The sequence below is a fragment of the Thalassophryne amazonica genome, chromosome 15 (genome assembly GCF_902500255.1).
Source record: "Thalassophryne amazonica chromosome 15, fThaAma1.1, whole genome shotgun sequence".
NCBI classification, from domain to species: domain Eukaryota; kingdom Metazoa; phylum Chordata; class Actinopteri; order Batrachoidiformes; family Batrachoididae; genus Thalassophryne; species Thalassophryne amazonica.
In genome coordinates, this window is record NC_047117.1 from 31,393,521 (window position 1) to 31,416,756 (window position 23,236).

General features: G+C 43.9%; 1 protein-coding gene across 2 annotated transcripts in view; it reads left to right on the plus strand.

Moving 5' to 3' along the window:
* The first annotated feature begins 6,398 nt into the window (after positions 1-6,398).
* Positions 6,399-23,236, plus strand: part of smu1b (SMU1 DNA replication regulator and spliceosomal factor b) — a 56,199-nt gene continuing 39,361 nt past the window's right edge. Inside the window, exons 1-4 of one of the 2 annotated variants that reach the window (XM_034188139.1) lie at positions 6,399-6,540; positions 18,182-18,392; positions 19,811-19,963; positions 20,040-20,156. In XM_034188139.1, the coding sequence (XP_034044030.1) occupies positions 6,515-6,540; positions 18,182-18,392; positions 19,811-19,963; positions 20,040-20,156 (507 nt within the window). In that variant the 5' untranslated portion in view covers positions 6,399-6,514. The remainder of the gene's footprint in view (positions 6,541-18,181; positions 18,393-19,810; positions 19,964-20,039; positions 20,157-23,236) is intronic. The other variant, XM_034188140.1, reaches the window with a different exon arrangement.

Here is a 23,236-nt window from a genome sequence, read left to right on the forward strand (position 1 = left end):
TTTTAAAGCATTGGAGATCATTGTAGATGAACACCCTATAATTTTTTGCACCTGCGAATACGTTTTCCCCTCTCCAATCAACTTTTTAATGAAACTACACTGTTCTTCTGAACAGTGTCTTGAACGTCCCATTTTCCTCAGGCTTTCAAAGAGAAAAGTATGTTCAACAGGTCCTGGCTTCATCCTTACATAGGGGACACCTGATTCACACCTGTTTGTTCCACAAAATTGATGAACCCACTGACTGAATGCCACATTACTATTATTGTGAACACCCCCTTTTCTACTTTTTTTACTAATAGCCCAATTTCATAGCCTTAAGAGTGTGCATATCATGAATGCTTGGTCTTGTTGGATTTGTGAGAATCTACTGGTACCTTGTTTCCCATGTAACAATAAGAAATATACTCAAAACCTGGATTAATCTTTTTGGTCACATAGCACTACTATTATTCTGAACACTACCTTAGGTGCCTTTGAGTGATATTGTTCCCGATCTGTGTGTGTCTGTGTTTGAGGTTCCTTGGATGGCAGCATCCTCACACAGGTGTGGGCTTTACTTTTTTTTCCATATTTTTTGATAACTTTGACCTTGACCTTTGACCAGTGTGCTACAAAAACACACTCACCCAAGAAATATTGTTACCAAGTTTGGCGAAAATGTGCTAACCTGTTTCTGAGTTATTTTACACACTCGCACACATACGCCTGCATTTATTTATTTTTTTAGGGTTGCAGTTCGACTGTTGGGATAGACTTCAACTTCCCTGTGACCCTTGATTGGAGTAATTTGGTATAGAAAATGAATGAATGTTATCCCCATTTCTCTCCTGAAAGAAGTAGAAAATGACTGACATCTTACTAGAACCTGGGGAACCATGTGACAGGCTCAACACAGTACTTTTCTCTCACTGCATGTAGGAAATGAATGACATGAGCCCCTTGTATAAAAGGGTATTTTCCAACAAGTATTCCTGAATCTGCAGTGCAACATCGCATGCAGCAATAACATATGGGCATCGTCTAGAATCTAGTTTGTTCTTCTCACTTAAACAAGAAAATCGGAAAACGTTTAACTTCCAAGCAGCATGCCGCATCACAGAGAACAGCTGCTGGTCTTACAGCCAGCAGCAGCAGATTTTCCACGGTCCTGTCATATGAAACAATGGAACATCTGATTTACCATCTGCACCATACTGCCTGTGTATAATGTCATGGTCAGAAGTAGCTTTTTGTGGTTGTCCTTGCTGCAGTGCACAGCTCAGTTCACTTGGCTGAAGTTACTGTCCTCAGAAGATTTCTAGTGTTTAAAATAGAAGTCTTTAGCTTTCCATATTGCCTTAGAATACAGGAATAAGGTGTGCCTTCAGCACACCAAATACACCTAATCAAGTAACCCCCCCGATGCTAGATCAGGTAACCTGAACATATATCAAGCATAAAGTCATGTTCAGCATGGTGCAAGTAGAGGTCAAAGACGCCTAAATGGGAGCCATGCACCGTCTGTTGGTAGCATCTATATATTAACAGCGAAGTGTCCTCTGTATGCGTGCGTTTGTGCGTGTACCTACAATCAAGGAGAAACTGGGAAGAGCTGACATTTGCCATTTGGTATGCTTATGTATTTTAGGTCAAGGATGAACGCCGCAAAAACAGAAAATTGATCGGACAAATATTTTAGGAGAAATTAGGGATTTACAGTGGTATGTAAATGTTTTGGCACCCCTGATGATTTCCATGATTTTCCTTTATAAGTCATTGGTTGTTTGGATCAGAAATTTCAGTTAAATATATCATATAGCAGACAAACACAGTGATATTTGAGAAGTGAAATGAAGTTTATAGGATTTACAGAAAGTGTGCAATAATTCTTTAAACAAAATTAGGCAGGTGCATAAATTTGGGCACCCCAACAGAAAAAAATACATCAATATTTAGTAGATCCTCCTTTTGCAGAAATAACAGCCTCTAAATGCTTCCTATAGCTTCCAATGAGACCCTGGATTCTGGTTGAATTTTGGACCATTCTTCTTTACAAACATCTCAGGTTTGTTGGTTTCCGAGCATGGACAGCCCGCTTAAAATAACACCACAGATTTTCAATAATATTCAGGTCTGGGGACTGAGATGGCCATTCCAGAATGTTGTACTTGTTCCTCTGCATGAATGCCTTAGTAGATTTTGAGCAGTGTTTAGGGTCGTTGTCTTATTGAAAGATCCAGCCCCGGTGCAACTTCAACTTTGTCACTGACTCATGAACATTGTTCTCAAGAATTTGCTGATATTGACTGGAATCCATGTGACCCTCAACTTTAACAAGATTCCCAGTACCTGCACTTGCCACATAGACACGCAGAATGATGGAACCACCTCCACATTTTACTGTAGGTAGCAAGTGTTTTTCTTGGAATGCTGTTCTTTTTGAGCCCTGCATGCCGACCCTTGTTATGTCCAGACAACTCAATTTTAGTTTCATCAGTCCACAGCACCTTATTCCAAAATAGAGCTGGCTTGTCCAAATGTGCTTTAGCATACCTCAAGTGACTCTGTTTGTGGCGTTACGCAGAAGAGGCTTCCTCTGCATTACAGCGTCATACAGCATCTCTTTGTGCAAAGTGTGCTGTGTAGTTCAATGATGTACAGAGACACTATCTGCAGCAAGATCATATTGTAGGTCTTTGGAGCAGGTCTGTGGGTTGACTGTGACAGTTCTCACCATCCTTCGCTTCAGCTTATCTGAGATTTTTCTTGACCTGCCACTTTGGGCCTGAACTAGTAATGTGCCTGCAGTCTTCCATTTCCTCAGTGTTCCTCACAGTGGAAATTGACAGCTGAAATCTCTGAGATACCTTTTTGTATCCTTCCCCTAAACCATGATGTTGAACAATCTTTGTTTTCAGGTCATTTGAGAGTTGTTTAGAGGCTCCCATGTTGCCACTCATTAGAAGAGATGCAAAGAGGAGAAACATTGTAAATGGCCACCATAAAATACCCTTTCTCATGATTGAATTCACCTGTGTAAGGAGGTCAAGGGTCAATGAGCTTACCAAACCAATTTTGTGTTCCAATAATTAGTGCTAAATGTATTCAAATCAATAAAATGACAAGGGTGCCCAAATTTATGCACCTGCCTAATTTTGTTTAAATAATTATTGCACACTTTCTGTAAATCCTATAAACTTCATTTCAGTTCTGTTGGGAAAGTGTAGGTACATGGACCCACAACAGGGGGCGCAAATGAACGGACAATGGATGAGGTCAAATAACACTTTACTGTTGTGAATGTGCACAACAAATACAATCAGATTACAACAATAGACAAAAGCCAAATCACAAAAGGTGTCGTGTGGGCAGGCTCGAAGATAGGAGACGTCTGTCCAAAGCAGAACCGGAACCACACGATTTCCTCCGCCACCAGACCCCGGGAATACTGGAGCCAAGTCCCGACCTCCCAGGTGGCCACTGCCTTCGCGTGTCGGACCTGGTACTGCTGGCGAGGAACAAAAGAACAATTAAATGTGGGTGCGTCTGCACCCAGGAATCCGTACGGCAGGAAAACTACCTCCACCACTCGTTGGAAAAGGAGTCAGCTAAACAACTCACAAAAGTCACAAAAGATCACTGTTAACCAGTCAGCTGAGCACGTTACCTTCCAGGTAGAACGATATCTCGGCAAAGAGGTGGAGGCGTCCTCCTGCTGATATTCCCCTGCTGATCAGATGATGGGTAACAGCTGTTGCAGGTGATGCGTGACAGCTGTCACCCTGGCTGCTCCTGTGAGGCGACTGCGCCCTCTCGTGCCTGAAGCCCGCACTTCAGGCAGGGCGCCCTCTGGTGGTGGGCCAGCAGTACCTCCTCTTCTGGCGGCCCACACAAGTTCTCAAATATCAATGTGTTTGTCTGCTATATGATATATTTAACTGAAATTTTTGATCCAGACAACCAATGATTTATAAAGGAAAATCATGAAAATTGGCAGGGGTGCCCGAACTTATGCATACAACTGTATGTAAAAAAAACAGTGAACAATGGACGTTGATAAACAGAGCCATGCACCACCTGTTGGTAACATCTATATATTAACAGCGAAGTGGCCTCTTGCGTGTGTGCGTATACCTTCAATCGCGGAGAAACTGGGGAGAGCTGACATTTACTATTTCAATATCCTTATGTATTTTAGGTCAAGGATGAATGCCGCAAAAAACGGAAAGTTGATCGGACAAATATAAGGATATTAGGTTAAAAAACAGTGAACACTGGATGTTGATATCACCATTAAACACTCCCTGGTAACCATACAAACTCTGAACAAAGAAAATATCTCAACCTTGCCAGTTTTAAAACATGACATCAACTAAATGTGCCAAATAATAAATACAATTATTCACAAAACTTTTAAATTTTAATTCCCTGCACTTTCTGTTAAAATCATTATAGAAACTTTGCATAATTTATTACCACCTTGAAAAATATCAGCTACCTGTTTTATAAACACTAACCAATCTAGAACCCATGGATCCCCATGGGCAACATGCTAGTTTTGTATCTATATTTGAGCCCAACGGAGGGATCACAGAAGACTCTAATTGTACACAAAATATGTAGGGTAAGTTAAAGGTACTCAGTCATACATCTTTTCAGCAGACAGTGGTAATATAGGCCACCAGGTGTCTTCAAAACAGATATTCTGCTTTGTAGCCAAAATTATCCCCCAACACTGAAAACCCATTTTACATATCTATGAACAAATCACTTTCTGTGCCGGTTGTGTAAAGGGCCATATTGTGTAGAATCTTTTTTAATGTTTTGTTTGTCATTATATTACTAGGGTTCATGTTAATCCATGTTAAAGATACCAAAGTTCCAAAAATTTCCAATATTTTTTCATTGTGCATGCATACATTTTCCTGCTATAAGCAGAATAAAGGCTTGGCACAGCTGGTTTTAAACAGCTGCGTTTTAAATGTAAGAGAAATCTAAAAAAGAAACATTGAATTAGCTGAGGAAAAAACAGGTCAGGCATTACAAATGTGCAAATAATGTTTTACAATGCATCACTTTAATGTGTATATTTTTGGACATACTGAACACATCAAGAAAAGTGACAAGTAGAAGACAGCAATCAACACTCCACTCAGTCACGCCCAAGTCATGACATTTGGTCGAAATGTCTCGGCTGTCTTCCAGACAGGGAATCCTGTGCTCTGGCACTTCATTGACCTGGTTGTCTATGTGTACTTACTGTGCTTTCCGGAGTATAAGTTACCATTTTTTTGGTGTTTTTTTTTTTACTAGTATGGGAGGTCCTGCAACTTAGCGACTCATATGCCAATAATAATAATAATAATAACAATAATAATAATGATAATCAATTAAATAAGTTAATTAATCACAAAAGTACACAACAATGCACAAAAACCCCAGATGAAGGAGCTGATCATACAGAAAAAAGGTGCAACTTATACCAGTGTTTTGTACCTTGACCTAAAGCTGACAGCAACACCAAGATCCACAACTCAAGTCAATATCCATCAGATACATTTATTGCATAAATCCACCATTTAATGGTTTTTGAAAACACTACAAAAATCTGAACCACAGGTTCCAAGAAGATGTTTGACAAAACTAGCATAGTGCACCAACGGAGACACTATTTTCCACAAGTATGATGGTATTTAAGAGTAGACCAAAAGTTGAAAGAATAGTGTTTGAAGTACCCTTCTCATCACTACCACTCCGGAGTTCTGCATAGACCACAGATGGGACCCCAATCTGTTGTGCAACTCCTGAGGAAAAAACAAAAAGTCTGACAAATTGCATGATTTAAATATGTACATCGGTACATGATCAGAATGTATCCAACAGAATTTTTTTTATGTTTTTCTCATTGAGAACCATAAGACAGTCATCAGTGCTCCTTCACCATCTCACACTATGGACGCAAAGGCCGGAGGACAAGCTGGATGTGGCTGATAGATGCCTGGGTGGTTGCCACCCAGGATAAACGGTGGTTTGGTAGTGTGGAGGATGCAGTAATGTGTGAAGGTATTAACAGCAATTAAATAAATAAAACATGACCTCCTCCTGTGTGATTTGTTTCTCTGATCTTGCTGTATTGAACCTCTCATGTGTTCACCAACAGGTTCACGTGCTGATTCAAGAAATCGCAGCTGCATTACACTTTATGACCGCATTCTTTTGACTATGAGGTCATTGTTTTGGATGGATGACGCTGAGCACGCGCTGGCCGTGTGGTGCTGATGCTGCAGTGGCAACATGAGCATGGCGCGTGCTTTCCCCTCCAACATGTTCACGTCACTCAGGAGGTGTAACTCAAAGACTCCTCGAGAGGCAAAGGCGATCACAAGGTTTCTGGGGACAGCCGGGGGGCGGGATGCGAGACAAACGAGAGAAGCACGTGTAGTGGGCGGGGCTGGGTAGACGGTTTTCACGTGGCTTTGGCGAGCGGCGTCAGTCCGGTGCGGCAGCAGAACGCGGCAGCAGCAGCAGCAGCATGTCTGTGGAGATGGATCCCGCCGAGTAAGTCCGTCTCATTGCTTCTTCATAAGATCGTGATCACTCCCGCAGCCGAACCCAGCGCAGAGACAATTATGACCACGATCCGTGACAGACGCGCGCATGTTACCAGTTGCATGCTCTTAAAGTTCCTCGGCATCATATTATCTAGATCGGTCGGTGTCTGACTTTTAAAATTCTCAATCCAGCTGCACATTTGCACATTCTGTGTGATGACGTTGTTGTTTATTGTCAGCTGACCCTGCGCGCGCGCCGTGCGCCCTTGTGGCGTTTGGTTTTCTTGCTTTTCTTCTTTCTATATTTACACGATGATATTTGCGACAGGCTTTTTTGCAGTCAGAGTTCTAATTCTTCATGTAGGGATGTAAATGTGCTTTTTCTGTTTTGTTTTTTAATTGGGGCACTCGGATGGACGCTTTTTGTAGACAACAATGCCTGAATTTAATTTAGTTCACGTCTTTGCAGGAGTGCACGCAGAGCAGAGCTGCAGTGATCATTTGACTATCAGATTATACAACTATTTGAAAAAAATGTCTTAAATATGTACATTGTTGCACATGATCGGGATGTATACAAAATGTTCTTATATATCTGGTAAAAGTAAGTCCCTTCGGCTGCTGCCTTGTTTTTGCACTCGGGTCGCCACAGCAAATCCGAGGTGGATCTACATGTTGAATTGGCACAGGTTTTACGCCGGACACAACCACATTACATGGAGAAATGTGGCAGGGGTGGGATTTGAACCCGAAACCTTCTAACTGAAACCAAGTGCATTAACCACTTGGCCACCACCCCTGCTCAGTGTACATATTTATGTTTTTCGGTGTTAACTGAAAAAGCAAGCGTGACAAATATGTGCATTGATTGCATATGATGTCATTTTCTTCTATATGTTATTGAGATACACAAGAAAATGATGATAGTTGAACACATTCTGATTATGTGCAACCACACTCAAAAAAATAACTCATTGGTTGAACTCAATTCAGTTATGTGCAGGATTTCCATCTAATAAATATGTGTAGCCCCAACTCAAATAAAGCACATGCATGCAAGATGAATTAATGAATGAATGGATTTAATGGATTTAGATAATTTAATTTAATTTAGTTTGGACTACATATGTTGTGTGGGCCGCCTGAAGAGGAGGTACTGCTGGCCCACCACCAGAGGGCGCCCTACCTGAAGTGCGGGCTTCAGGCACGAGAGGGCGCTGCCGCCACGGACACAGCCGGGGGTGACAGCTGTCACTCATTATCTCTTGACAGCTGTCACCCATCTACTCTACATCATCTCACTCCATAAAGACGGGACATCATCTCCACCTCGTTGCCGAGATATCATCTACCTGTGAAGGTAATATCCTCAGCCAGAAACTAACTGTGTCCTAGTCTGAATTCATTTTGCAGCTGCTTTCCTGTGGAGTGCCTTATCAGTGAGGTTGGCGTAATCCGCGACGGCTTCGCTTCTCACACCAACCAGATTGACAGGAGCTGCACGAGTGTGTGTTAGAGGTGGAGGTGACCTTCCACCTTGTTTTTGTTACTGGGTGTGCACACACCCACGTCTCATTGTTTGTGCTCCTCGCCAGCAGTACCAGATCTGACAGTAGGGGACGGTGATCACCTGGGAATTCGGGACTTGGCGGCTCCAGTATTCACCGGGTTCGGTGGCGGTGGAAATCGTGTGGTTCCGGCTCTTCTCAGGACAGACGTCTTCTATCCTCGAGCCTGCCCACACATCACTTTTGTGGATTGACTGCTATTAGATTCTGTGATTGTCTGTATATTCGTTGTGCACATTCACAACATTAAATTGTTACCTTTTGGCTCATCTATTGACCGTTCATTTGCGCCCCCTGTTGTGGGTCCGTGTCACTACACTTTCCCCAACAGGATATCTCGGCCAACGTCATGGATCCCGAGGGGCGTCAACCATCTGTTGGACAGCCAATGGAAGAGCAGGATGCACAGGCGTCGGCTGGAGGCGTGATTGGTGAGTTGCAGCACATCCTCACCGCCTTTACCGCTCGGATGCACCTGATGACCGAGCAACACATCATCCTTAATCGTAGGATGGAGGCTCTCACTGCACAGGTGGAAGCGCGCGCTCAGGGCGCTGCTGCAGCTCCTCCTCCTGCCGACCCGGTGCCGAATACAGACATTCCACTTGTCATTCAACGACCCCCCCCCCACCATCCCCTGAAGCATACATAAGCCCCCCAGAGCCGTACGGAGGTTGTGTGGAGACGTGCGCGGACTTTCTTATGCAGTGTTCGCTCGTCTTTGCACAACGTCCCGTGATGTACGCGTCTGACGCCAGCAAGGTGGCTTACATGATTAATTTGCTTCGAGGTGAGGCACGCGCTTGGGCTACAGCACTTTGGGAACAAAGTTCACGGCTCCTTGCCTCTTATACTGGGTTTGTGAGGGAGCTCAGAACTGTTTTTGATCACCCTAACAGAGGCGAAACTGCGTCTACCGTGCTGCTGTCAATGAGACAGGGGCGCCGGAGCGCAGCCGCATATGCAGTCGACTTCCGCATCACGGCTGCGAGATCTGGCTGGAATATGACTGCGCTCCGCGCCGCCTTCATAAACGGACTGTCGTCGGTCCTGAAGGAGCACCTGGTGGCTAAGGAGGCACCGCGGGATTTGGCAGAGCTTATCGATTTGGTTATACGGTTGGACAATCGGTTAGAAGAACGCCGACGGGAGCGAGGCGAAGGGCATGGTCAGGCACAAGCCGTCCCTCTTCCTCCCGGGTCCGAAAGGGAGCCGTCTTCCCCACGCTCCACAGCCACAGCGCTCCATGTGGCTACAGCTCCCCCTGCTGACGATGCTAGGGACACGAGCAGGGCCACATTCAGACAAAGGAGGCTGGTCCGCGGGGAGTGCTTTGTCTGCGGCTCGAGTGAGCATCAGTAGAGAGACTGCCCCAAATGGTCAAAACATGAACGCCCGCCCTTAGAGACTGGGCTGAGGGGGGGTCAAAACATTCACGTGGGTCATACTCATCTTTCAACACGACTCCCAGTTACAATCCTGAGCGGGGATTTAACCCTTCAAGCCCCAGCACTGGTGGACACAGGGTCAGAAGGGAATCTGCTGGATAGCAGATGGGCAAGGGAGGTAGGGCTCCCTCTAGTGGCGCTTTCTTCCCCAGTGAAGGTGCGAGCACTAGATGGCACTCTTCTCCCTTTTATCACACACAAGACACTACCTGTAACCCTGGTAGTGTCTGGGAATCACCGGGAGGAGATTGAGTTTTTTGTAACTCCTTCTACCTCCCGCGTGATTTTGGGCTTCCCATGGATGATTAAACACAATCCCTGGATTGATTGGCTGTCTGGGGTTGTGGCTCAGTGGAGCGAAACCTGCCACCGGAATTGTTTAGGATCCTCGGTTCCTCCCGGTGTAAACGCTAAGGAGGAGGTTAAAGTCCCTCCCAATCTGACGGCGGTGCCGGTTGAGTACCACGATCTTGCTGACGTCTTCAGCAAAGATCTGGCGCTCACCCTTCCCCCGCACCGTCCGTACGATTGTGCCATTGATTTGGTCCCGGGCGTTGAGTTCCCGTCCAGCAGGCTGTACAATCTCTCACGTCCCAAGCGCGAATCAATGGAGACCTACATCCGGGACTCATTAGCTGCCGGGTTGATCCGGAATTCCACCTCCCCAATGGGTGCAGGTTTCTTTTTTGTGGGCAAGAAAGATGGCGGACTCCGTCCATGCATTGATTACAGGGGGCTGAACGACATAACGGTTCGTAATCGATACCCTTTACCCCTGTTGGATTCAGTGTTCACACCCCTGCATGGAGCCCAAATTTTTACCAAACTGAACCTTAGGAATGTGTACCACCTGGTTCGGATCCAGAAGGGAGACGAATGGAAGACGGCATTCAACACCCCATTAGGTCATTTTGAGTACCTGGTCATGCCGTTCGGCCTCACTAATGCCCCCGCAACGTTCCAAGCATTAGTAAACGACGTCTTGCGGGACTTCCTGCACCGATTCATCTTCGTATATCTGGATGACATACTCATCTTTTCCCCGGACCCTGAGACTCATGTCCAGCATGTATGTCAGGTCCTGCAGCGGTTGTTGGAGAACCGGCTGTTTGTGAAGGGCGAGAAGTGTGAGTTCCACCGCACCTCTTTGTCCTTCCTGGGGTTCATCATCTCCTCCAACTCCGTCGCCCCTGATCCGGCCAAGGTTGCGGCGGTGAGAGACTGGCCCCAACCAACAAGCCGTAGGAAGCTGCAACAGTTCCTCGGCTTTGCGAATTTCTACAGGATGTTCATTAAGGGCTACAGTCAGGTAGTTAGCCCCCTGACAGCCCTGACCTCTCCAAAAGTCCCCTTCACCTGGTCGGATCGGTGCGAAGCCGCGTTCAAGGAATTGAAACGCCGGTTCTCGTCTGCACCAGTTCTGGTGCAGCCCGACCCTAGCCTCCAGTTTGTGGTTGAAGTGGACGCCTCTGACTCAGGGATAGGAGCCGTGCTATCCCAGAGCGGAGAGACCGATAAGGTTCTTCACCCGTGTGCCTACTTTTCCCGCAGGTTGACCCCAGCTGAACGGAACTATGATGTCGGCAATCGAGAACTCCTTGCGGTGAAAGAGGCTTTTGAGGAGTGGAGACACCTGTTGGAGGGTGCGTCTGTGCCGTTCACGGTTTTCACTGACCATCGGAACCTGGAGTATATCAGGACCGCCAAGCGGCTGAACCCCAGGTAAGCCAGCTGGTCACTGTTCTTCGGGCGTTTTGACTTCCGAATCACCTACCGCCCCGGGACCAAGAACCAGAGATTGGATGCCTTGTCCCGGGTGCATGAAGATGAGGTCAAGACTGAGCTGTCGGATCCACCGGAGCCCATCATTCCGGAGTCCACTGTCGTGGCCACCCTCACCTGGGACGTGGAGAAGACCGTCTGGGAGGCCCTGGCACGGAGCCCGGACCCCGGAACTGGGCCGAAGAACAAACTCTATGTTCCACCAGAGGCCAGGGCTGCTGTCTTGGATTTCTGTCACGGTTCTAAGCTCTTCTGTCATCCGGGGGTACGAAGGACCGTGGCAGTGGTCCGGCAGCGCTTCTGGTGGGCATCCCTGGAGGCCGACGTCCGGGAATATATCCAGGCCTGCACCACCTGTGCCAGGGGCAAGGCAGACCACCAGAAGGCACAGGGACTTCTTCAGCCACTTCCCGTGCCTCATCGCCCCTGGTCCCACATCGGTCTGGATTTTGTCACGGGTCTCCCGCCGTCCCAGGGCAACACCACCATCCTCACGATAGTGGACCGATTCTCCAAGGCGGCCCACTTCGTGGCCCTCCCGAAGCTCCCCACGGCCCAGGAGACTGCAGACCTTCTGGTCCACCATGTCGTCCGTCTGCATGGGATACCCACCAACATCGTCTCTGATCATGGTCCCCAGTTTTCCTCACACGTCTGGAGGAGCTTCTGCCGGGAACTGGGGCCACCGTGAGCCTCTCGTCCGGGTATCACCCACAGACCAATGGACAGGCGGAACGGGCTAATCAGGAACTGGAGCAAGCCCTGCGCTGTGTGACGTCCGCACACCCGACGGCCTGGAGTGAACATCTGGCCTGGATCGAGTATGTGCATAACAGCCATGTGTCCTCTGCCACCGGCCTCTCCCCATTTGAGGTGTGTTTGGGGTATCAGCCCCCATTGTTCCCCGTGGTGGAGGGAGAGGTCGGTGTGCCCTCGGTCCAGGCCCACCTGCGGAGGTGCCGTCGGGTGTGGCGCTCCGCCCGTTCTGCCTTGTTGAAGGCCCGGATGAGGGCGAAGACCCATGCAGACCGCCGGCGGTCCCCGGCCCCTGCTTACCGGTCCGGGCAGGAGGTGTGGCTATCCACAAAGGACATCCCCCTCCAGGTGGACTCCCCGAAGCTCAAGGACAGGTACATCGGACCTTACAAAATCCTCAAAATCCTCAGTCCTGCCGCAGTGAAGCTCCGACTCCCAGCTTCACTGCGGATCCACCCGGTTTTTCATGCGTCACGAATAAAACCTCACCACACCTCACCCCTCTGTGCTCCCAGACCGGCGCCGCCTCCAACAACATATATTTATTAGATGAAAATCCTGCCCATAATTGAATTGAGTTCATCCAATGAGTCATTTGTTTGTGTGATACACTCAATAAACTGACTCAATGGATTGGATTTCCATCTAATAAATATATGTAGTCCCAACTAAATTAAATCACTTTGTTTGCATGAATGTGAAAAAGCAAGCGTGGCAAATATGTGCATTGATTGCACATCATGTCATTTTCTTCTGTGTTATTGAGATACACAAGAAATGATGATAGTTGAACACATTCTGATCATGTGCAACCACTAGAGCCCAACCAATATGGATTTTTTGAGGCCGATGCCAATAACGATATTTGGATGAAAAAATGGTGATAATCGATAAATCGGCTGATATTTTTTAAATGAATAAAATGTTCTTTTTTGGATTCTTAACAAAAAAGGTATGAGCTAAAAGCTGAAGCTTTGTCCTCATATTGATTAACTTTATAACAGAGAAGAATTTTCAAGTTAAAAAAATGCAAAAGTGCAATTGGAGCAGTTAGGGGGCTATTCAAACAGGCCAACTAGTAAGATATCACTCCTGAAAATGATCTTTGCCATATCACGTGAGGTAAATCTGCCATACGATTGGATTTTGGAAAACCATGTGATGGAGAACCAATTCTCATTGGACACTCACATTGCGCACGTCATCACACATCTTTTATGAGGAGTACCAAGATGGCCGATGGTGGATCAAAAGTCCGCGGAGTTAAATTTTCAGCAAAAAAAAAAAAGTACATTTCTATCTCGTATCATTAAAAAGTTATTTACAATTTAGTAACGCTTGGTCCCAGCCGTCGTATACGACGGCATCGGCCCAGAGGATTAATGGCGAATGGCAGTAATTCCAGAACCCTTTCGGATGACCAGTTAATCTGAATGCTTCAACCTCTTAGCAGTAAACGAAAGTTTTTCACGCTAGAAATAAGGTCTACACAATGTGGGCTTAATAAAAAGCGTGACCAACGCAATGAAGCACATTTGACACATTACTACATAAACTGAGTTAATCAAACTGAGTTCATCATCATCATCATCATCTGTTTTATTTGACCAGAGGATAAGAAATGCAGAAAAACAGAAAACAGAAAAACTGAAAAAAAAAATTTAACAATAAATTAAACAAGAAATTAAATTTACTATTAACTCAGGTCATTATTTCCGCTCAAAAAGGAGTGGGAAGAAGAAAACTTATTTAATCCCACCCCTTTATTCAAATTTAACATAAAGTACATAGCTGTTTCCCGTCAATTAGATTTTAATAAAAAATTAAGAAAATAATATGTTTAAATACTTGTAATTTCCCACAGTAGATACCAACAGAGGCAAGAAAACAATACCAATATGATAAACAAGCAACGATGCACATACCAACAATGGTAAGATATCAACAATACCAGTTACGGTAAAGAAAACAAACATATGATGCACATACCAACAATGGTAAGAAAACAACAATACCAATTACGGTAAGGAAACAAACATATAAAACACATACCAACAATAATAAGAGAGCAACAATACCAATTACGGTAAAGAACCAAACATATGAAGGGAACAAACATATAATGCACAAACCAACAATTGTGATACAGAGCCATGAGCCATGAATGTAAAACTTTAAAATAACATCTGTAAAAGTTGAACTGAAATGGGAGAAATGTGGGGTGAATGTAATCGCAAAGTTATTACAAACAACATCCTTATAAACTTGTATGCTTTTTTCAGCCGATCAGTGCAGTGTGACGGCGAACTACGGGGGTGGTGACGAACATATTTAAGCAGGGGTGTAAGCATCTCTCAGTTGAATGGAGTCAGAGCTCCATGTACTGGACAAACGGTGCAAGGACATTTTACATTGCCGACACAAACATTATTTCAGTAACTGTTCTGTTTATGAGAAATTATCGGCGTTCTGTCTGCAAAATTTCGGCCGATAGTGAGTACTTTGAAAAGGGCTTATATCGGCCGATAATATCGGCCGGCTGATATATCGGTCGGGCTGTAGCAACCACACTCAAAAAATAACTCATTGGTTGAACTCAATTCAATTATGTGCAGGATTTCCATCTAATAAATATGTGTAGCCCCAACTCAAATAAAGCACATTCATGCAAACAAAGTGATTTAATTTAGTTGGGATTACATATATTTATTAGATGGAAATCCAATCCATTGAGTCAGTTTTTTGAGTGTATCACACAAACAAATGACTCATTGGATGAACTCAGTTCAATTATGGGCAGGATTTTCATCTAATAAATATATGTAGTCCAAACTAAACTAAATTAAATTATCTTGCATGCATGTGCTTTATTTGAGTTGGGGCTACAAATATTTATTAGATGAAAATTCTGCTCATAATTGAATTGAGTTCAACCAATGCATCAGTTTTTTTTGAGTGCAATGTGCATATTTAAATCATGCAAATCCAACAGATGTTTTTCAGTGTGCTTGTCATTTTAAGTCTTTTTTTAATATTCAAATTTCCTGATTTCATCTTTGTATAAATGTGAGTAGTTTGTGGTTTATTTTACTAATTTCTGTAGCCCTATCTTGCAGTAAACTGAATCTCTCTGGGCTGTGAACAAAAGATGTTTTTCATAATTTTCTGACATTATATGGACTTAACTAAATAATTCATTGAGAAAATAATCTATTGATTCATGGATTATAAAAATAATCCTTTGTTGTTGCAGCTCTAATGTAAATATCACAAAGCCTTCCTCCAAAGGAGTGATGCACAATCCTTTTTCAAGTTATCATTGCTGTATTTTATTATTTATTTTTGCTTTGATTGTTTATTCCACTAGAGAATTTGCGCATGTGGAGCGTCATTTGAAAATGAAAGCGTGTCATTGGTCAGTAATCAAGTTGCAGTTATGTTATCAGCTCTGACATTAAACTCCACACTGTTTGTTGGTGTCCTGTTAAAAACTTAACTGCAAATTGAAATTGCTGCAGATAATTTGCCAATGTAAAATGTTAGATACAGTTAAGCACTGGCAGTATTTGTTGGAATTCATCTTGCATCCATTAAAATTTGAAACATGAGATTTTTTTGTTGTTTTTAATGGCAGTAAAATAAAACTATTCAAGAAAAAAATGTGGAGGAATGTCATAAGTTAATTCCTATGTTAACTTGTAAACAAACAAAAGTTGCCATCAGTTCTATGCGATTAGCACAAATGCTTCACAAGCAACCTGCTAGGTCAGGTTAGGTTTGGGAGCATGCATGGCTTTACATGTTGCTAACATCATCACACTGTAGAACCATCTAGAGTCCTGGAGAGCAGCTGTCCAGGCAGACAACTGGTCCATCCCCACCTCTCAAGGACAACCATCTATCTGCCGCACTCAGGTGAAGCCTGGTTGTCCACTTGGCCTTCTCCAGCTGCTCGGATTCTTAACTCTGATGCAGTTGATGTCCAGAGAAACATGCTGCTTGGTCAAAATGTTGTAGCTGAGATTCCCTCAAAATGCAAGTGATATTCCTTATCTGTGTCCCTGAGTGGTACCTAATGCATCTTCTGAGGAGACCTAATAAAGACATCCAGACATCCATTCTTAGGTCACTGGTTAGTGTCCAAGTCTGACAAGCATGCAGTAGGACAGGATGCACCAGGATCCTAAACACTTGGATCTTCATTGACATTGCCAAACAACATTGCCCAGTGACCTCAGGACACCATGTGCTCTTCCTGGGGGTCTCCCAATCTCAAAAGCTGAGAACCCAGAGATGTGTTGTGAAAGTGTAGTGACACGGACCCACAACAGGGGGCGCAAATGAACGGTCAATAGATGAGCCAAAAAGTAACAATTTAATGTTGTGAAATGTGCACAACGAAATACAGACAATCTCAGAATATGATTACAGTCAAATTACAAAGGTGACGTGTGGGCAGGCTCGAGAATAGAAGACGTCTGTCCTGAGAAGAGCCGGAACCACACGATTTCCGCCACCACCGAACCTGGTGAATACTGGAGCCGCCAAGTCCCGAATTCCCAGGTGATCACCGTCCCCGACTGTCGGATCTGGTACTGCTGGCGAGAACAAAGACAGTCAAGTGTAGGTGTGTGCACACCCAGTAACAATAACGGTGGGAATGCCACCTCCACCTCTTACTCTATAACTTGCAGAGTACTGTAGTGATTCCTCAGGGGAAAAGAGTGCCTTCTAGCACTCTCTCAGCTTCCACCGACAGAGGTACCGGTACTCCTGCAAACACTCACAATATACAAATAATATTGTAACACAAAACGGCTGAGGATATTACCTCCAATGAAGTATGATATCTCGGCGATGAGGTGGAGATGACGTCTGGGTTTTATGGAGTGAGATGATGAAGAATGAGTGACAGCTGTCAGGAAGTAATGAGTAACAGCTGTCACTCCCGGCTATGTCCGTGGCAGCAGCGCCCTCTCGTGCCTGAAGCCCGCACTTCAGGCAGGGCGCCCTCTGGTGGTGGGCCAGCAGTACCTCCTCTTCTGGCGGCCCACACAACAGATGTGAGCATCACTGTTGAGACTGACAGGCCTGTCTGCCTTTATTTTATGTTGTGGTCATTGTGAAATGATGGACATCAAAATGGCTCAAAATAAGAGTTTCATTACTCAACACGTAACTATCAGACCACACAGTTTCAGAGCTGAATATGCAGTAATTTTTATGGAGGTACTGATGGAAATTTTGACTGCACAGGAGAATGTTTGGTAATATTTTCCTCACAGAAGTACTAATAAATATAGCCTAGTCACCTGTTTTTATCAGTAAATTTTACTCATTGTGTTTTAATATTGTGTAAAATCAAATACCAGTATACTTTTGAAAGTGTTTGTGAAGACTTTTAATTTTTAAAGCGCTCCACATACAGGAACATGTTTCTCCTCCCCTCAAGGACATTTGGACAGAAATCAAACTAGCCATCAGTTAATGGACAACTGCTTCTTCCATCTGAGTGACACTCAGACATTCATCCCAAAATGTTTAATTTTGTCAAAGCTGTCAACACGATTTTTCTTGCATGGAGTTTTTCAATGGATATTGGGTAATTTGGGGGGCTGAACCCGAATCTGGTGTTAGTTTTTGCCAATCACATCACGTTTGTGAGATATGAAAGCATATTTCTCGTATCGAGCATTAAAGCAAAAGCTGCAGGCACACCTCTTGGCGCCATAAACAATATTACGGCTGCTGTTCACATTTCGTGAACCTGGTTTAAAAACTATGCTTTTGAAGCTGCTTTTGTGCACGATTAGTGGGATTGAACTCGTGAGTGAATGAGCAACTTTTGAGTAATTCATCAATATGGAACATGCAGATTGCAAAAAAACATGATGTGATAGAGGAAATCTGAGCTCTGATTCGGATTCAGCACCCCAAAATGACCCAAAATCAGTTCTCAAAGTCCATGCAACAATTTATTTATTTATTTTTGACCAGTGTTATCAATTTCAACTCCTCTCTGACTTCAGCTCCTTTAACTGACATAACTTAACTGACTTAACTGACAAATTGTAAACTTGCTTTGTGTCCGCAGTGTGATCCGCCTGATCATGCAGTATCTCAAAGAGAACAACCTCTACCGAACACTGACCACCTTACAGGAGGAGACCACGGTCTCACTCAACACTGTGGAAAGTATCGACAGTTTCATTGCCGATATTAACAGCGGACACTGGGACTCCGTCCTCTTGGCTATCGAGTCCCTGAAGTTGCCTGACAACACGCTTATCGACCTCTACGAACAGGCGAGCGTTATTACACTTGTCACATGTTGGTCTCACATGTCATGAGCGCCACCTGCTGAATGCAGATGTTATTACGTCTGCCAAGGACGTAATAAAGTCATCGGCATTTATTTGTCTGTCCATCTTTCTGTCTGTCTGTCTCTTAGCAGGATTACATCAAAACTACTGAACAGATTTTGACAAAATTTCCACCGCAGATAGATATTAGGCCATGGAAGACTCCATTAAATTTTGGAGGTGATCTGGATCTGAATCTGGATTCTGAATCAAGATTTCACTTTATATATGCTTTGAAAGATTACGTCAAAACTACTTCGCTGATTCTCACCAAAGTTTCACCACAGATAGATATTAGGCCATGGAAGAACCTATTACATTTTGGAGGTGATCTGGATCCAGATTCTGGATCAAGTTACACTTTATATAGGCTTTGAAAGATTACGTCAAAACTACTTTGCTGATTCTCACCAAATTTTCACCACAGATAGATATTAGGCCATGGAAGACTCCATTAAATTTTGGAGGTGATCTGGATCCGAATCCAGATTCTGAATCAAGATTACACTTTATATATGCTTTGAAAGATTACGTCAAAACTACTTCGCTGATTCTCACCAAATTTTCATCACAGATAGATATTAATCCATGGAAGAATCTATTACATTTTGGAGGTGATCTGGATCCAGATTCTGGATCAAGTTACACTTTATATATGCTTTGAAAGATTACGTCAAAAGTACTTCACTGATTCTCACAAAATTTTCCCCACAGATAGATATTAGGCCATGGAAGACGCCATTAAATTTTGGAGGTGATCTGGATCCAAATCCGGATTCTGAATCAAGATTTCACTTTATATATGCTTTGAAAGATTACGTCAAAACTACTTTGCTGATTCTCACCAAATTTTCATCACAGATAGATATTAAGCCATGGAAGAACCTATTACATTTTGGAGGTGATCTGGATCCAGATTCTGGATCAAGTTACACTTTATATAGGCTTTGAAAGATTATGTCAAAACTACTTCGCTGATTCTCACCAAATTTTCCCCACAGATAGATATTAGGCCATGGAAGACTCCATTAAATTTTGGAGGTGATCTGGATCCGAATCCGGATTCTGAATCAAGATTTCACTTTATATATGCTTTGAAGGATTAAGTTAAAACTACTTCATGGATTCTCACCAAATTTGCACCACAGATAGATATTAGGGCATGGAAGACTCCACTGAATTTTGAAGGTGATCCAGATCTGGATTCTGGGTCAAGATTTCTTCAAAACTACTTCACGGATTCTCACCAAATTTGCACCATACATAGATATTAGGGCATGGAAGACACCACTGAATTTTGGAGGTGATCCGGATACAGATTGGCTGATATCAGAAATCTCTGATTTTTCTTGCATTAACAGGTTGTGATGGAACTGATTGAAATGAGGGAGGTGGGAGCCGCTCGCTCTCTCCTCAAACAAACGGATCCGATGATCATGCTGAAGCAGACTCAGCCGCAGAGGTATGCTCACCTGGAGAACTTGCTGATGTGCTCCTACTTTGATCCGAATGAGGTGAGGGTGTTCAGTCTGCAGACTCACACATCTGTAAATGGTTATGCAATTTAACATCCTGTCCTTCCTGCTGCAGGCATACCCATATGGCAGCAGCAAGATGAAGCGGCGCAGAGCTATAGCCGAGGCGCTGGTGAGGGAGGTCAGCGTGGTGCCTCCTTCTCGCCTCATGGGCCTTCTGGAACAAGTCAGCGTTAGTACAATCGATATTCCTCCCACTGCTCTCTGTAATTATAAGAAAAAAGCAAGAAACCTAATTGATTTCTGCTCTGTGATTATTGCTTATTGGCCCATGATGATAGCACATGAGAAAAATCAAGTGAGTCCAGTTAGAGTGTGTCCTTCTGCCGCAGCTGAACAATGCTGGGACTTTGTAGTGGAGTAACAACATTATTATCTGTTTGTGCTACCCTGTACCGTGTTTGTCAATACATAGTATACAAATAATGAATGCTTATGTACGGAAGTTGACAGAGGCCCTTTTTGTAATACTTTTTTAATTCACCCTGTTATCCCGAGACGACATAATTAATTCAGGATCTCGAGAAAACAACACAACTAATTCAAGATCTCGAGAAAACACAGCCTTTGTTTCGAGATCTCGAGAAAACACAGCCTTTGTTTCGAGATCTCGAGAAAACACAACAATTATGCCGTGATCTCGAGAAAACAAAACAATTATTTCATGATCTCGAGTAAACAGCTGACAAATGGGTCATTCAGGTAGGCTACGCCAAGAGGCTTGTATGATGACTTCGGGGTATATCTCATTCTGTACAGATGCAACGCTGGTCTTTAGAATGTCTGGAATAATCGATCACCTAATAAGGCAATATTTTGATCGGGTTGACACAGGCAGAGATTGCATTAAGTCTTTTAATAAGGGATAATTTCAAAATTAGTCCGCGGCACCTCCGCAGAAGAGCTCTGCTAGAAATCTCAGTTGTTTTCTGGAGATCATGAAATAATTGTTTTGTTTTTTCGAGATCACGGAATAATTATCTGTTTTCTCGAGATCACGGAATAATTATCTGTTTTCTCGAGATCACGGAATAAAAGTGTTGTTTTCTCGAGATCTCTAATTAATTATGTCATTATCTCGGGATAACAAGGTGAATTAAAAAAGATTATATGAAGTCCTCTGTCGGCTTCCGTACTTATGAGTGCAATTGTAAGAATATTTCATGAGGTGAAAGATGGAATGTTCCATCTTTTCAATGAAAAAAACAGTCATTATTTGTTTTCTATAACACCTAAAATACATCCTTGTCATTTGATAGTTTACTAATTTATAAACAAGAGAAAAGGGACTTGCGCTCTTCCCTTTCCTACAGTGTCCATCTAAGCTTGGTAGCAAGACCTAGATGCCCTGTCTAACCCAGGTGTCATCTGACAGAACCTGCTGTGCCCCAGTGTAACCGGGTGTCCCCTGTGTTGTGTTCTATTGAGTAGTGCGGGAAGGATGACAGAAGCTGGATGTGGTCTGTCTTTACTCTCGCCCAGTCCAAACTGCACTGGGTCTGTTTGGACATAAAAAAAAAAACTGCAGTGAGCACAGTGGTCCAAGACACTTCTCTTCATAAAAGAGCACAACTGTCACACAGTCCAAGCTGCACTGAGTACCTGAATAAACCAAACATGTAAAATAAAAACAGTCATTCACATTTATGTACAACCATAACAGTAAATAGAACAGAAAATTTAAGACAAAACAATTGTCAAACTCATACCTGTTTGGACATTAAAAAAAACTGCAGTGAGCACAGTGGTCCAAGACACTTCTCTTCATAAAAGAGCACAACTAAGAAAATAAAACAGTAAAATAAAATTAGTACAGGCCACGTTTGCAGTGTGTGGTGCAAGTAAGTTTACATTGACTCTACAGCAAAGCACCCCTCAGCTAGCTTAAACCATGTGCCAGCTAAAGCATTACACTTGGCCCAAAAACTTACATTTAACATTTCGCACACACACAAAAGACACCTCTGCACCATTAAAGTTGGAAATAAATCGTGGACAGAACGTGAATTTACAGAAAAAGTGCTCAATATGAGGACCCAGTTTCATACGTCTTACCTCTCACACAGTCCAAGCTGCACTGAGTTTGCCCCTCCCCGTGCACCAGCTGCGTGAGGTGCGTTCAAAGACATATGGACTTCTCACTCTTCAATGCCAAACAGGTACATATACATATAATATGAACTTATTGTAACAAAAATGAGTAATTTGAGTTAATTTGGCGGAATTCGACCCGGATATTATTACCCTGTTACATTCACCCCTCCTAGAATTCCACCAAATTCAACAAACATTCGTTACACACCGCAAAATTACAGACCAGACACCACAAGGATCTAATCCCTGAAATCAGACTTGAAATACATCTGACAGACAGATCAAAAGGTATTAACAGGTTGATCAGGCCTATTAACCCTCTTGGACTACAGATGTGCAGCCTACACCCCATAACAAACTGGTCCAATCAAAATAGTGTAACAAGGCACAAAAAACAGACAACGAAGAGAACCACTTAGACCGTGGTTTCAACCCACGTTGGCAGTAACAACTCCCATACTACAGGTTTCTGAACCATCGTCTCGATAAGTCGTGTTGAGGGTCTAATAACACGTCCTGCCCTAGTAACTACTCGTCCCGGGGGAGAGGTGGGGCCCAAGGGTAGTCCAGGTCCACTGTCAGGGTCAGGATTAGTCTGGTCCAAGTCAGGAGGATGGGCAGGGTCAGTCAGCAGGTCTGTGGGTATGGGGTCAGAAGCTGTAAGATGGTCAAAGACAATATCTGGTGAGCTGCCCACCAAGCAGTCAGAGGTTGGCTGAGGATCAAAGGTAACATCCTCCATCACATCTGCCACAGCACGATAGGATCTTGTGTCGACCAACTCATCAGCATCCACCTCAGAACCTTCAAAGGAGCCTCGACTACATCTTGACATAACCCACGAAGATGCATGTTCCCTTGGACATTCCGCTTGTAAGCTGTCTACGTCACTCTGGTCCAGGCTCTCAGAGTCACACTCCCCTGAGGCATCCACTGCATCAAGCTCATTGGGTCCATCGACTGGGAGAAAGTTCACATCCAATAGCAAGTTTCGGTGCACGACTTTGCAATGCCCATTGGAGTTTCTTATTTTGTAGACATGGATCTCTGGTTGTCTATCCACGACTGTGTAGACCGTGGGCTCCCACTTATCTGCCAGTTTCTTTTTTCCACGCTCGCCCCTGTTGGCTAGCAGCACCCTGTCGCCGATCTGGAGAG